This window comes from Mizuhopecten yessoensis, unplaced genomic scaffold (genome assembly GCF_002113885.1).
Source record: "Mizuhopecten yessoensis strain PY_sf001 unplaced genomic scaffold, ASM211388v2 scaffold7251, whole genome shotgun sequence".
Classification (NCBI taxonomy): Eukaryota; Metazoa; Mollusca; class Bivalvia; order Pectinida; family Pectinidae; genus Mizuhopecten; species Mizuhopecten yessoensis.
Window position 1 is genome coordinate 592323 of NW_018406955.1, and position 17558 is coordinate 609880.

A 17558-nucleotide genomic window follows, 5' to 3' on the forward strand; every position below is an offset into this window, starting at 1 on the left:
GAGGTCAACAATGTAACTATTATATTCAATGAGTACACAACCTCAGTCAAACCCTACCCTGTTTTACCTATAATGAATCATTAGCCCAAAACCTCACCAATCAAACCTTACCCTGTTTTACCTTGTGATAAACAACTAGCCAAAATATTCACTAATCAGACTCGACCCTGTTACATGATAAACCACTTGTCTACAAAATATACTCGGGAACCCTGGATTTTTGGTCTTACTTCCGGATTTGACAAATATAACCCTCAATTGCAAAAAACTATCTAATTAGCAGATAGGGCTAATAACAATCCTGGGCTTTTCACAGTAACATACAGTACACAGGTAATAAACATTAAAGTCCCCATAAAACACAGGCATAGACACACTTGAGGAAAACAACCGTGAGACTACATACGTAAATCACATTAGGCCTTCCACCAATCAAAAATCCTTTAACAAAAAGCAGTTCTAATCCAATGTTTATCTTGTTTATTTGATATAAGAATAAATTTAAATGTATATATATGTTGTATACTGGGCTAATTAAGCAGAAGATAATGATCTGTGTAATTTAAATATCCACCATTCAATATCCACCCTATTGAAGTTTCAAATCTAGATTTTAGGTAGATAATAAAGAAGGCAACACCTATTAACAGTTTGATTGTGTACCCATTAACATTTAACTGATATAGGACACCTGCTTATTACCCCTTTATATTACAATGGGTATGTACACTTCACAGGCTAGTTGGGTCCAACACACATTTAAGGGTTGATTGGGTTGCTTTTGTTTGAATGTCTATTGGCATACACTTTGAGCCCATGGCCAACTACCATGACCTTAAATGCAGTACATTTTATTGAGAAATTATTTCATTTCAAAGACGAACAATATAATCATTAGGAAGCTGTCTTTGAAGGAATAAGTATTTGGTGAATATTGTGCAAGTGATCAAATGTACATGACAGGACTTCATCTGAGAAAGCTATACAATTTAGAAGTGCTAAAATTCACTTGTATCTTTTGAGTTCTTGACGGATTAAGTAAAATCCAAAAATGGCTGGACGGAGACCACTACCACTTCCTGTTAGGGAAAAGGGAAGCTCGCTGTGTCCTTTCCATAAAGGTAAAGAGATAGTGTACTTCTGTAAGGAGGTTGCCTGTGATGGGGAATTGCTTTGTTCCAAATGTCTCCAGACCAGACATAAGGCTCACACAGTGTCCTCTCTTGATGAGCTTGTTGCTATCAGGCAACGCAAAAAGATTCAAATCTTTGTCAATCAGGCCGAGAAAGTTGAACAACAGAAGATAAAAGCAGAAATGAGGTATCTGGAGGGCATACTAGACAAAAAAAGAAAACTTTTTCCAAATATCGTCTATAGAATTAGACAACATAATGCAAAGTTGAAAGAGGAAGTTGACATCATGACCCAGCAATTTATAAACAAGGTGGAAAAATTGGAGACAGAAACTATGGATCTATTACACAAATACAAGAAAGAGCTGGTGACCATGTATGCCAAGATCTCCTCCCTGCTACATGACTGTAATAAGGCTACGCGAGTTGGCACTAACGTCCAGGTCTATGACACAGAGCGAGATATACACGGAGCATTCAACCTACCCTACTTCCCAAGTCTGCGAGTTCCTGTGTTTGAGCCAATCAATTACCCTCAAGAGCTGATAGAGGCTGCCTTTGGCACCATAACAATTAAGCGTGATATGGGCCAAGAACCTACAGGGCCATCTGAAACCGGTGACGAACTGGCATTGGCCGAGGTTCAAAGTGAGGCAGACGATGACCAAAGCCAATCCGCAGATGGACAGTCCATCAGGTCAACAATATATGAAGAGATCCAGACTTTATCAGAATTCAACTACCCATATGAGGTAAGCAAGATTTGTCCTGTATCAGACCATGCCTGGGTATCCCACTGGGAGGGGAAGCGACTCCTACTGCTTAATCAGACAGGGGAAGTGAAACAGCAGATGAACATGTCAATGGAGGTCTGGGACATCGCCAAGTCACCAACAACAAACAACCTGTGGATGTGTAGCCGTGACGACAACTCTGTGCGAGAACTGACCACCACACTGGCCAAGGAGCCACGTCTGCGGTTCAAGTGTAGCCGTGAGCCATGGTGTCTCTGCTGCACAACTGACAACAAAGTGTTAGTGGGAATGACTAAGGAGATAAGGCTATACAACCTCCAGGGTAAGGTCATCCATGCAGCCACCATTGACAGGGAAGGCGAGAGAATTGTCGTCACCCCTCGCAGTATCACACAATGCCGCATCACACGCAATGTTGCTGTGGCAGACTTTGATTGGGTTGAAGATGATGGGAAAGGCAAACCACGAGTTGCTGTCATGGACAACCAGCTGAATCTGTTGTTCTACTATCGGCGCAAGACAAAGAAACTTCCTGATGACACTCTGCTCAGGCCAACACCATTTGAACCCTGGTCTCTGTGTTACGACAGCAAAGGGGACCTAATCATCGCAGACTTCAACAATGACTGCATCCTATTAGTGAGCGGAGAAGGCCGATTCCTCAAAACCCTGCTGGTGGACTGGACCAGTAGCCCTGTAGCCCTGGGCATGCAGTCTGACAACATCATCTGGGCTATCTTCAACTACAAGGATGTCAAGATTCTTAAATACGAGGACACAGGGATATTCACATAAATCGTCTAATATGAGGACACTGGAGTCTTCACATCATTTGTCTCCCCTTTGGAAGCCATGAGGACATTTTGTAAATTTTCACATGAATTGTCTCCCTTGATATCAGGTGGATATTTGACAGAAATTGTCTCCACAGGAAAGGCAGGTTATTCTATGAAAACAATGAAGTCTTCAAATGGATTTCCTTCCTTCAAAAGTCAGTTTATTCTAATATGAGGACACTAGTCCTTTGTTTTTATTTTTCACTCTGTTCAGCACATGGATTTGTAAAATGGCTACCTAAAAAAGTGTTATACATTGACGAACTGCAGACAGAAAGTGTTAAGTTAAACAAAGATAAAATACAGCCCAGCCTTAACTCACTGCGTGTGAACTTGAGTTTGGATATTTGGTTAAATTGTTCACTTGTGAAATATCTATGCCACAAGAACAAAGTGATATGTACCATGTAAATAAAGACCAGCTTTTCTTGATTGTTATGTCTACGAAATTTGTTAATACATGGACATTATAAAAAGAAAGCTATTGAACTCAGATAATCATCTTTGGTGTTATTTTTTTTAGAAATAACATAATGCTTTTTCAGTTCAGTAATGGAACAATTTTCAGCAGTTGACAACTGTGTCAATGTCCTTTCTTACATTTTTTATAAAAAGTTTAGAAAATAGAAACCCGTGTTGATTGCTCTGCTCTCCTTTTTAAATCCTTCATCTACTTTGTTGCATCTTCACTTCATATGGCTGGTGACATTATAGCAAAAGGGAGACAATCCAAATTCATTTAAAAAACAAAATAATCTTAGGCATGATTTCCGTTAAATATTGTGTGAAATTTATCAACGATTTGAGACCGTTTCATTATAATTATAAAGTACCTGGTAGTATATTATAAAGCATACTAGAACCCCATAAGCCTTAATAGCTTGCACAGTCTTTATTTTTTGATAAGTTTATAGATTCAAATCACAAGCTGAAAACACACTAAAATTGAGTAATTCAATAACATGTGTGTCCCTATAATTCCACGAGGAACAGTTGATATTTGTCAACCTATTATTCAGCTATTTTTAATATGTAAATCCTTAATGGGTCATTGCTATATACAAAATGAATGAATGAAAACCTCTGGATTCTTCAGGAAAAGTTAACAAGAGGTCCATTGGACCTGTATCACTCACCTGGTTATATATTTAAGTCATTACAACTGAATACATTAGTACATCTTTATATGAAATTTCCTCAAAACCAGACAAGATCTATGTTCTATCTAACCCAGAAGTCTTGAATAAAGCAATTGATTAGCCATCTAGAAGCATGTAAAGAATGAGATGAAATGATTGAGACCAATTGTTTTAACTTACCCTTACGAAGTTGAAAATATCTTCTTCTGTTCCATTATCAAGATCATCAAAGAAAATTCCTCCAACTCCCCTCTTTTCACCTGTAAAATGTAATCACACAAGTGTATTGTTTTTCATAGAACATGTATCACAATGTGTACAGTGACTGGTTCATAAACAAATTCCTCGTATGATCACGTGGATGAGGCGGCAGATCATTGGAAGTAACTCAAGTTGTCTTATAGATTCAAATGGTGAGATAATTTTCTTGTTGTAAGTTTAATACACAATGGAATTACAACAGTGTGAGATATTCACTTTTCACCTGTTTTGTGTGATACAGGTGTCATTATTAGAGTGTGCGGTATTCACTTCTGCACCTCTTTTGTGTGATACAGGTGTCATTATTAGAGTGTGCAGTATTCACTTCTACACCTGTTGTGTGTGATACAGGTGTCATTATTAGAGTGTGCGGTATTCATGTCTGCACCTGTTGTATGCGATACAGGTGTCATTATTAGAGTGTGCAGTATTCACTTCTGCACCTGTTGTGTGTGATACAGGTGTCATTATTAGAGTGTGCGGTATTCACTTCTGCACCTGTTGTGTGTGATAAGGTGTCTTTATAAGAGTGTGCGGTATTCAGTTCTGCACCTGTTGTGTGTGATACAGGTGTCATTATTAGAGTGTGCGGTATTCACTTCTACGACTGTTGTGTGTGATACAGGTGTAATTACACAGTATGTGATACTCTATCCTGGGACACTTTTGCCCAGTCTATATTCGCCCTTTCACAGTAAAATCTGTATTCACCCAGTGCTTATTTCTCACTTCAATAAATATATTTGTTAAGATGTCCTTGTTATCTCTCTTGTGATAATTTCACCTGCATTACACAGGGTGAAAAAGGGACTTAGTTAAGTTTTAGTTAAACTGTTAAAAATTTCAGTACATAGTATTCACTTTTTACTAATAGGGTACAATAACAAGAGTGTTATATTGAGTGTTATCACAAATTTACAGAAAATAATTAAAATATTCCTGCCTGCTCTTGATACATGTTTATGAAAAGATTATCCATAAAAATTGTAATTTTACGATTATGATATTATGGTCACAACACTATACTCCAACATTGATAACGACATGTTTACACCAGACTTGTGTCCTTATTTCAGGAAATGCATACTAACACACATATTGTTCCTTATCCACCGACACCTGTGTGAGACATCGTTAACCTGTATTAATACCTACCCCGGTGTTTGATAGTGAAGTAATCATCACACCACTTTTTGAACTTAGGGTAGTAGTTTTTGCTGTGTTTGTCACAGGCTGTCTTCAGAGTCTGGTGGAAATGGACAACATCCTGTTGATAACAAAAGAACACTTCATTAGATAGGCTACACACTGAGATTTCCACACATAGGCACTGTACTTTCTAGACGACATACTGCGACAGTTGTTCCGTTCATTTGGTAATTACACAGATAATACTTGGGTGATGGATAAATATGTTTCAAAATAAATTGCATGTAAATATCGTATCATTGAACATACTTCACAAGTTTAAAAAAAAAAAAATAAAAAAAAAAAAAATACATACATTATATATATACATATATATAGGTGAGACAATGGTTACCTGTTTGTCTACGTAATATACTGTTACTTAGTCAGTAGTTATCTGTCTGTCTAGGTAAGACATTGTTACTTAGTCAGTAGTTACCTGTTTGTCTAGGTAAGACACTGTTACCTAGTCAGTAGTTACCTTTTTGGCTAGGAAAGAGACTGTTACTTAGTCAGTAGTTACCTGTTTGTCTAGGTAAGACACTTTTACCTAATCAGTAGTTACCTGTTTGTCTAGGTAAGACACTGTTACCTAATCAGTAGTTACCTTTTTGTCTAGGAAAGAGACTGTTACTTAGTCAGTAGTTACCTGTTTGTCAAGGTAAAACACTGTTACTTAGTCAGTAGGTACCTGTTTGTCTAGGTAAGGGACTGTTACTTAGTCAGTACTTACCTGTTTGTCTAGGTAAAACACTGTTACTTAGTCAGTAGTTACCTGTTTGTCTAGGTAAGGGACTGTTACCTAGTCAGTACTTACCTGTTTGTCTAGGTAAGACACTGTTACTTGATCAGTAGTAACCTGTTTGTCTAGATAAAACACTGTAACTTAGTCAGTAGTTACCTGTTTGTCTAGGTGAGACACTGTTACTTAGTCAGTAGTTACCTGTTTGTCTAGGTAAGACACTGTTACTTAGTCAGTAGTTACCTGTTTGTCTAGGTAAGGGACTGTTACTTAGTCAGTACTTACCTGTTTGTCTTGGTAAAACACTGTTACTTAGTCAGTAGTTACCTGTTTGTCTAGGTAAGAGACTGTTACTTAGTCAGTAGGTACCTGTTTGTCTAGGTAAGCCACTGTTACTTGATCAGTAGTAACCTGTTTGTCTAGATAAAACACTGTAACTAAGTCAGTAGTTACCTGTTTTTCTAGGTAAGACACTGTTACTTGGTCAGTAGTAACCTGTTTGTCTAGATAAAACACTGTAATTTAGTCAGTAGTTACCTGTTTATCTAGGGAAGACACTGTTACTAAGTCAGTGGTTACCTGTTTGTCTAGGTGAGACACTTTAACTTAGTCAGTAGTTACCTGTTTGTCTAGGTAAGACACTGTTACTAAGTCAGTAGTTACCTGTTTGTCTAGGTAAGACATTGTTACTAGTCAGTAGTTACCTGTTTGTCTAGGTGAGACACTGTTACTTAGTCAGTAGTTACCTTTTTGTCTAGGTAAAACACTGTTACTTAGTCAGTAGTTACCTGTTTGTCTAGGTAAAACACTGTTACTTAGTCAGTAGTTACCTTTTTGTCTAGGTAAGACACTGTTACTTAGGGATTAGTTTCCTGTTTGTCTAGGTAAAACACTGTTACTTAGTCAGTAGTTCCCTGTTTGTCTAGGTAAGACACTGTTACTTAGTTATTAGTTACCTGTTTGTCTAGGTAAAACACTGTTACTTAGTCAGAAGGTACCTTTTTGTCTAGGTGAGACACTGTTACTTAGTCAGTAGTAACCTGTTTGTCTAGGTAAAACACTGTAACTTAGTCAGAAGTTACCTGTTTGTCTAGGTAAGACACTGTTACTTAGTAGTTACCTGTTTGTCTAGGTAAGACACTGTTACTAAGTCAGTAGTTACCTGTTTGTCTAGGTAAAACACTGTTACTTAGTCAGAAGTTATATGTCTGTCTAGGTAAAACACTGTTACTTAGTCAGTAGTTACCTGTTTGTCTAGGTAAGACACTGTTAATGAGTCAGTTGCTACCTGTCTGTCTAGGTAAGACACTGATTTCGAGTCAATAATTAGCTTTTTGTCTAGTTAATTAAGCCACTGTTATTGTGTTAATTGTTACCTGTTTATCCAGGTAAGAAGGTGTCAGATCAGTTCCACCTCCGAACCACCATTGAGTTTTACCCGTTTTATCAGTCACCTCAAAGTAACGGTAGTTGAAATGGATTGTTGGAATGTTGGGATTTTTCTACAAAACAGAGAAATCATTAGTTGATATGAGCAATAGTGGGGATGAATTTCATCTTTTGCCACTAGCACTTGTCCAAAAAAAAAAAGTCTTCTCAACTTGAATAACTGTTTGTTACATCTTTTCTTATCACTGAACACATTCTCTATAAAACAACAAGAATAGAGTTGATTACTGCTAATCATTGTTTAATATGATCGTAATATTTTTTAACATAAAGGTATCCCAGGCATTGACTGCCATACAAACCGGGTGTATCACAGCACTGATTCCTGTGGCAAAGAATGGTAAAGTGGTGCCCTCTAGAATCTTCCCTCTGAAATATATAACAGGACTGTTAATGCTTCTTACCACCTTCTAAGTCATATTGCAGATAGCATATTTTACCTTCACATGTCATGTGTTTATAATGTAAAGGTGTCCAAGACAATCACGAAATACACAAATAATATACTCCAAACATCGGTGAGTTATACTTATAAAGGGCCACCTGGCATTGATTTCAACAATATTATTTTACAAAGACATTAAGTAAGTAGATAGTTATAGCTAAATATAGTAATGTGTGAAACAAGAGAATTTGTTTTAATTTCTGCTAGTTAATGTTTTTCTATTGATCTAGCAGATTGAAGATCAAAATGAAACATTTAAAGCTAGGTAACAGGACCAACCTATTTTCTAATTAGACTCAAAATTAAAACATAAATAAATAGGGACCAAGAGGTATCTTCTTAATTTCGCAAGTTTATTATTCATGTTCCTTTTTGAGACTAATTGGAAGAACAAGATTGCTGCCAGATAGGCATCTTCGATTTTGACAGTTTAGCGTTTTCTATTAAATTTTCTTCAAAAATTGGATTTTTCTCAAATTTCATTAGAATGGATGAAACACAATTTGAACAGCTCATCATCTGATGATGGTAGCCTAAAACTGAGTTGACGGACAATAAACAAGGTATACCACACAATAAGATCACTTGACCTTTGACATAAAGCTAAACAAAGAACATTACCTTTCTGCTCTCATCTGTTGAACAGCTGCTGGTGGAAGGTTTCCATGAACAACAGAAATGTTTACTCCAGCTTTCTCAAACACAGTTCCATCCTGAAGAACACAAGATATGCCTCCTCCTCCCTGTAAGTAAATAATCACATACAGTCAATACACTCACTATAACACTGAACCAACACGCACAACAACACATGGACAACATTCATCACAACACAGGGACAACACAGGGACAACACTCACCACAAAACAGAGACAACACTCAGAAATAACACTAGGAGAATATTCACCAAAACAAAGAGACAACACTCAACACAAAACAGAGACAACAATAACTACAACACAGGGACAACACTCACTATAACACAGGGACAACACTGACCTAAACACAGGGACAACACTCACCACAACACAAGGACAACACTCACCACAATTAACACAGGGACAACACTCACCACAAAACAGAGAAAACAATAACTACAACACAGGGACAACATTCACCACAACACAGGGACAACACTCACCACAATTAACACAGGGACAACACTCACCACAAAACAGAGACAACAATAACTACAACACAGGGACAACACTCACTATAACACAGGGACAACACTGACCTAAACACAGGGACAACTCTCACCACAACACAAGGACAACACTCACCACAATTAACACAGGGACAACACTCACCACAAAACAGAGACACCACTCAGATATAACACTGGGAGAATATTCACCACAACACAGGGACAACACTCAACACAACACAGGGACAACACTCACCACAAAACAGAGACAACCCTCAGATATAACACTGGGAGAATATTCACCACAACACAGGGACAACACTCAACACAACACAGGGACAACACTCACCACAAAACAGGGACAACACTCATCACAAAACAGGGACAACACTCACCACAACACAGGGACAACACTCACCACAATTAACACAGGGACAACACGCACCACAAAACATAGACAACACTCAGATATAACACTGGGAGAATATTGACCACAACACAGGGACAACACTCAACACAAAACAGAGAAAACATTCACCACAACACAGGGACAACATTCACCACCACACAGGGACAACACTCAACACAAAACAGAGAAAACAATAACTACAACACAGGGACAATATTCACCACAACACAGGGACAACACTCATCACAAAACAGGAACAACATTCACCACAACACAGGGACAACATTCACCACAACACAGGGACAACACTCAACACAAAACAGAGAAAACAATAACTACAACACAGGGACAACATTCACCTAAACACAGGGACAACACTCACCACAACACAGGGACAACACTCACCACAAAACAGAGACAACACTTACTACAACACAGGGACAACACTCAACACAACACAGGGACAACACTCACCACAAAACAGGGACAACACTCACCACAAAACAGAGACAACACTCAGATATAACACTGGGAGAATATCCACCACAACACAGGGACAACACTCAACACAAAACAGAGAAAACAATAACTACAACACAGGGACAACATTCACCACAACACAGGGACAACACTCACCACAAAACAGGGACAACACTCATCACAAAACAGGGACAACACTCACCACAACACAGGGTCAACACTCACCACAACACTGACCTAAACACAGGGACAACACTCACCACAGAACAGGGACAACACTCACCACAACACAGGGACAACACTCACCACAAAACAGAGACAACACTCAGAAATAACACTGGGAGAATATTCACCACAACACAGGGACAACACTCAACACAACACAGGGACAACACTCAACACAAAATAGAGACAACACTTACTACAACACAGGGACAACACTCACCACAACACAGGGACATCACTCAACACAATAATGAGATAATTTTTCTATATATCCAACATAAAGTTATAGACATAACAAGAAACAGAGAAACATATCTGGATTATCAACAAAGGTATTTGTACATTATGCCAGGTATCACACTCTAGATGTTGACAGAGAGGTCACTAACAGCTGAAAAGGAGACCACTCTGTGAAGAAGCTATTTAAATCTTACCTCTTTTCGCTGCCATCGATCGACGAAGAATCTCTTGTCTCCATCTATGTCCTCCAATGCTCTACAAATTTCTCCCTATAAAGACAATTTGGTTGTATCACACCGCAGACAACACTATAGTTGACCATAGCTCTTTATTACCATGCAGGTACTTCACAAATTGAACATGTGCCATTAGTAATGTTGAAAAACAAAAGCTCAGATTTTGATCCCATGACCTGGAAAGTATAACCCTTAAATCTGCAAAGGTTTTGGCCAAGTTTCTTTTACATTTTGCAAATAGGGGAAACCTGTACCCAGTTAAATAAATACTTATCATCCAATCATCCATCAAAGAGCGTTCAGAAGTGTCGCGTTACTAATAGGCAATCAAATGTGACCGCTCCTTACTTGTGAGAATTTTAATGAGCTTACAGGTCACATGGTACTTGTGACATCATAGGAGCAGGCTTGGGTTAGTCTGGTCCATGAAACAGTAGCTAGGGTTCAGGAGTTACACCTGCTTTATATTTCTGATTTGTTTCAAAGGACACATCTGACAGTGTGATTCTTGGTATGAACCTACATACTTAATACAATTCTCCATCAAATTAAGTTGACGACAGGACAAAGACAAATCACTGAATACATCGGAGGAAGATTCTGATATGACTGTGCAGGGACGTAGATAAGATATATATGCATGTAGAATGCGCGGCTACACAGAATGAGACCTCCATATATACATTACTTGATCTAAAACAAAATAGATAGGTATGACATAAGAGCCAGTTTAATGATGTTGTGACTTTTTAAAGTTATATAATTTCAATGTATGTATACCATGATCAATAAACCGATCGGCATTCTTCAATAAAACAAATCTATAAACTCATTGCTAGCTTCCAACTATAATACCTAAAATTCAAACTCGAAAAAAGAATGAATTCTGCCTCACTGTTAATTGTTGGCGATATTCAGCGTGAGGAACTGGATTAGTTTGGATTTATTGGTGGTCTCGGATAAAAAGTATATGACAAACTCGGAAGGTTATTCTGAAAATAGTATGGACCAATCAACTCATCAAGAAATCTTGTATCGGCCCCTGTTCATGTTGATATTTTACACTATTCTGTAAAAGTCATATCAGCACCACCATTACTACAGAAGTAATAAAACTTTAGAATTCAGAAATTGCATGAAAAAAACTCATGTCATTTATAAATAAATGATACACGTAAATCTTTACCTAACAATCTTCAGTTTTCGGTCCAGATTATTATCCTAATTATGGTAAAAAGTCCAGAGGTTTTTTTTGCTCAGTTTTCAGCCGGATACAGGCTGTTTCCCCTAGCTAAAAGGTTCCTTATTTTCTCTAAATGACCAAAAAAACGAGGAATATGTTCCCAATTTCAATTTAATTAATGCTATATTTTCCCAATTCGGAAAGGAACGTATAGGCTGTTGTAAAATTTAGGTAAAACAAACAGTTAAAGTCTGGTTAAATTGGCTTTAATCCTTCAACAACTTTTTTCTTTCAACACTGGGGACAAAATGAAATGCACTGGTACACCATACTACACTGTACCTGTGTTAGTTGGAGGATTGGTTATCAATGCCCTTTGGCGATGACATTCACAGGTAACACTTCTGGGTAATTAGTTCACCTGTTAATTCACAGGTAGGTATCGTAAATGCCCATTGGCTATAGTATTAAGTGGTAAGACCTAGTGGTAATTAACATACCTTTGAAGTTACAGGTAGGATACTTAGGTGTGTAACCTGTGTATTACTGTCTCGTCAGCTTGAAAGTACACTGAACATAGTTGATGCAGGCCCGGAATTAGATTACCATGATTCAGGCTAACATGTATGACTATACTCTTTCGGATAAGAACATTACTGATGTCTTTATTTGCCGATTGATAATTTAACCCATTCAACCTATATTGGTTTATGTCATTATACTAACACTGTTATGCAGCAGATAATATGTAAATATGGGCCTCCAGGCTTCTGTGTAAGTTACAATGTATATGTTGTTCAAAATTTTGAAGTTTCTTTCTATGTTTGTTGTTTTGTTACTTCGTTGTCTTCAAGCTATATAAGAATGAGCAATAAAACTTTGAATTTAATTGTTAAAGTGTACCCTGAACGTTTTGCTATATCAAGCTATGAAAATACTTCATATTATACAATAAAAGGCTAGAAGAAAGTGTGAACGCCTTAGTTGACTCCGTTTCCAAAATGTTGCGACTTATCTGAAAAACACACCTTTGGCTCACTAGCGATCGCTCGATACGGGTAGTCCACATCTGTACGTCACAAGTTCAATGCTGTCAAAACAGCTCTATAGGAAAATAACGGGAAGCTTCGATCCTGCGTTCGATTTATGAGCTTTTTAGCTACTTATATGATATATTCTGCTGTCACTTATACTTATGTAGATAATATTTAAAGACTACATACATATAAATGCTTTTTTTTGACAATTTTAATGAAGAAATGAGTTCCAAATTAGGACTCTGTTAAGAGGCAAATGGTGTGTTATTTGGGTGCTATCTATATGAATGTTTTTTGTTGGTGTTTTTTTTACATAATTGGTTAATCTAGTTACTGTTTATAATATACTTTTTGTTCTTAAGTTGATCTTTAGAAAACTTGATGAACACATATACAACACAAAACAATTGATTAAATATTGAGTCAAATTAACATTTCTTAACAATATGTAGATATATGATTGGAATTGACAAAACAAGAGATCCCAGAGGGATCTTGGCGCCCACCTTTGTACCATCTTCATTAGTTCTTTGTCAGTTCGATCTTTTCTCTTCTTTCCTCTAATCTGTTTGGTCGAGTCATGTTAACAGTAAATGCACCTTGAGGTAACTTTTGATCTAAACTTAATACTGATGTGTATGAAAGCCAACCTTCAAAGTGAGTTTGTCATTTCACATATTTACTAGTACAGTACTTAATGTGAAAGAAATAGAATCGATCATTGCAATATGAGAAAGATCTGTTTAGTTCTTCTTTTAATCCATTTTGTTTTTATGATCAGTCTCAAAATATAACATACACAACGAGGGATCAAGGGGAACCTACATTTAAAATTTGAGAAAGATCCCTCCCGTACTTCCCGAGAAATAGCGATAACAAACTTTCACTATCAAAATCCAAGATGGCTGCCTGTCGGCCATGTTGTTTATCCGATCAGTCTCTAAAATTGCCCTGCACAGCTAGGACCAAGGGGAACCTACATATAAAATTTAAGAAAGATCCCTCTAGTTCTTCCGGAGAAATAGCGGTAACAAACCCACACTATCAAAATCCAAGATGGCTACCTGTCGGCCATGTTGTTTATCCGATCAATCTCTAAAGTTGCCCTGCACAGCTAAGGACCAAGGGGAACCTACATATAAAATTTGAGAAAGATCCCTCTGGTACTTCTTGAGAAATAGCGATAACAAACTTTCACTATCAAAATCCAAGATGGCTGCCTGTCGGCCATGTTGTTTATCCGATCAGTCTCAAAAGTTGCCCTGCACAGCTAAGGACCAAGGGGAACCTACATATAAAATTTGAGAAAGATCCCTCTAATACTTCCTGAGAAATAGCGATAACAATCTTTCACTATCAAAATCCAAGATGGCTGCCTGTCGGCCATGTTGTTTATCCGATCAGTCTCAAAAGTTGCCCTGCACAGCTAAGGACCAAGGGGAACCTGCATATAAAATTTGAGAAAGATCCCTCTGGCACTTCTTGAGAAATAGCGATAACAAGAATTGTTTACGGACGGACGACGGACGACGGACAACGGACGGACCACGGACCACGGACCACGGACGCAGGGTGATTTGAATAGCCCACCATCAGATGATGGTGGGCTAAAAATGCACTGGTACAAAAATTTATACCCAAAATGAGCAGCGACCCTGTTTTTTACTCCCAGTCATAAAACGTTTTATTCTTTATGCAATCCAAGGAATTTAGGATATGATAAATATCTAAGAATATTGCAGAAGGAGAACCTGTCCGTTCATTAAGTCTCACAAAGATGAGTAATTTATCAATGAACCACCTTAACAGATATATAATATGCATAGCATGGTCCAGCATTATTTTCCTCATTTCTGACTTTCATCTGTCGAGTGATGCAGTTGTTCTAATTGTGGTTTGCATATAATGTGACTCTGTGACAGCACTTATGCATTTCATTTATTTATTTTTCTTGAAATTGATCCTTATACCAGAGACGTAATATAGGTTTGACAATTGGAAGACACATAATCTACATCCCTTTGATGTCATATATTACCTGTAATCAGGTATATAGGTGTGTCTTAGCTAGGCCTCCTGCTGTCAGCACTGGACACAGGTGTTTATAGTGTTATTTACCTGTACACAAATTTCACACCTAAGTATGCTAAGGGAGTGGATCAAGATGATTTTCATTATTTAACCAAGATGTTATAACTTGTGTATGCTACATGAATATATAGGGAGAAACAAAAATGTTGGAATCTCATAATTCAATTATATTTTCAAGATAAATGTAATCACGAAATTAGATTATATAACTCCGTGATATTATTTAGCATAACATATGTATAGGTACTGTATTGTATACAATTAAATGTGTAGCTGTCGGTATTTTGTTGTTTATTTGAATTATCGACCTAAGGAATTAAGACACAAATAATGTCATTGATTTGTCATTACTATATATTATAAGAATACTGACATTTAAAAACATCAGACACCAACGTTTAAGTTATTTTGTAAACATTTTTCACTGATATATTTCCGCATTTTTGGACAGTAGAGGTACCACAGTATATAACTTTGCAAGATAAATATTCCGGCACAGAAACTGGTCACGAAGTAGTGCATGCTGTTCAATGACGATATGATTGGATAAGTTCTCACTGTAGAGCAGAGACATATAAATCATATACGTCTGTGTAGAGTAAAGAAACTTATTGCAAACTGACTTTCCAGCTAAAATTAAGAAACATCTTTGATCGACAACATTGAGACTATTTTTGTTTATAATTTCCCTCAAAACTTGTTCATTCGAGAAAAAAAATCTCATCAGTGCTCAGAACCAGGACATGCAATCGCTACCAGTCTATGTTACCCTATTCAGAGTCGTCAGTGTGGTATCAATTAAACTCACTGTCTAGAAATTCTGGCAAATTTTATATAACTGGATACTTAATGTTATCTTAAGCAAAATCTGATTCCTCAAAACTAAAAAAAAAAAAAATGAATTCGCAATCTGATGCTGTATTATATTTATCATGGCTGCATGTTCTCGATATCGCCAATTCCTTCGATGGTGACCACTACAGGCATTGAACTTGTGAAGTCACAGCCGATATTTTCGTTCAGGGTACACAATAAGAACATGTCAGAATGGGTGCACATAATGAACAGGATACAGGATAATTTTAAAAGTATAGTGCCACTTTGACGTCACACATCATGTGACCATGTACCAAGTTCAAAATATGGGGTGTCACTAGCATGCCCATCATTTGAGGACCGAGAGACAGGGTCAAGGTGATTACACATATTATTGCATCACATGACTGTTAAATGGGAAAGAGTGAAAAAATATGGCCCTAATCCTTTGAATGATTTACAATACACATGTATATAATGTTTTTAATAACATGTGAACTGATATCAAACTGTGTTTTTATAATAATACAATCCTAGTAAATTTCATGTTCTTACAGGTGAGAGTCTACATTGTTATGTACTGGATATTTAAAGTAAATGTGTGAGAGAAACTTCAACAAGTTCAGTGACCGATTTTTGAATATGTCAAAAAAATGACCACATAAACCAAATAAGCATTTATTCCTGTACTTATCAAAGTAAAATATGTTAATGTCATTAATCCCAGCTTTACTAACGACATATATATTATATGTTCATTGGTTATAGTGGTGAAATATGGATACATACTACTAAAAGTGAAACCTGATTATTAAAATAATTCTGTTATGAAATCAATTGTATCATTCTGATATTAACAAAAGATGTTTATGGTGAATTAATTTTGTTTTTACATTCCTACGGTTTCCAGCGTGGGTTCAGCATACTGTCATCTCTATAAACTCATGCATTTGTTAACTTTTCTCTGGGCTGCTGACACTTAAACAGACCAATCCAGACCAATTCTTTACCTATATTGGCAAACTTTCCACGGAGAAAACAATCTCCTTTCTTCTATTTTTTAAATTTCCCTCTGATTTTGAGAATGTGTTTCATTGTTGGATAAACAAATCACTCCAATGGTATTAGTACAGTGGCCCACTGTTAGTGAAGAATTAGTACAGTGGCCCACTGTTAGTGAAGAATTAGTACAGTGGCCCACTGTTAGTGAAGAATTAGTACAGTGAGCCACTGTTAGTGAACATATTCCAGGTACTGTATATCTAGACTATAGTGAAAACTTAGAACTTCCATAAGTTCCTCATGTAAAAAGTGCAAAACTTCACCAAATCACAAAATAAATCTCCAAAATATAGATTTGTTCCTGGCTAAGGGTCGCTATTCCATATTTACCCAGCAGAAAGCCCATGCCTGGTAATAAGCCCACATATATACTGCAGTTCTGTAGAAATGCCAACAAATGCTATTTCATTTCCCTGCAGTAAATGAGACCAGGATTATGTGTTTGCCCCTGGGCTAATTGCAGGATATTTACATTAAAACAAGTTCAATAATAAAAACACAAATGTGATGATGTATGAGTCAGAAAATAATACACTAAACGATAATGTATCAATTTATATATATGAAAGCTGTCGGGCCTGTATGCATTAACCTACAGTACACTTATTACTTACCTGTATCCTCATTATCATCATCTCCATCTTGGTTCTCATTGACGTAGGACTCTGTACAATAACATAAATA

General features: G+C 37.0%; 1 protein-coding gene across 1 annotated transcript in view; it reads right to left on the minus strand.

Annotated features, from left to right (window-relative positions):
- LOC110453297 (oxygen-dependent coproporphyrinogen-III oxidase-like) overlaps window positions 1–17558 on the minus strand; it is a 46040-nt gene that overhangs the window by 9088 nt on the left and 19394 nt on the right. The window contains exons 5-11 of the mRNA XM_021502184.1: window positions 17489–17539; window positions 10644–10718; window positions 8570–8691; window positions 7806–7872; window positions 7431–7556; window positions 5280–5391; window positions 4044–4123 (exon numbers count right to left, since the gene is read on the minus strand). Of these exons, the coding sequence (XP_021357859.1) occupies window positions 4044–4123; window positions 5280–5391; window positions 7431–7556; window positions 7806–7872; window positions 8570–8691; window positions 10644–10718; window positions 17489–17539 (633 nt within the window). The remainder of the gene's footprint in view (window positions 1–4043; window positions 4124–5279; window positions 5392–7430; window positions 7557–7805; window positions 7873–8569; window positions 8692–10643; window positions 10719–17488; window positions 17540–17558) is intronic.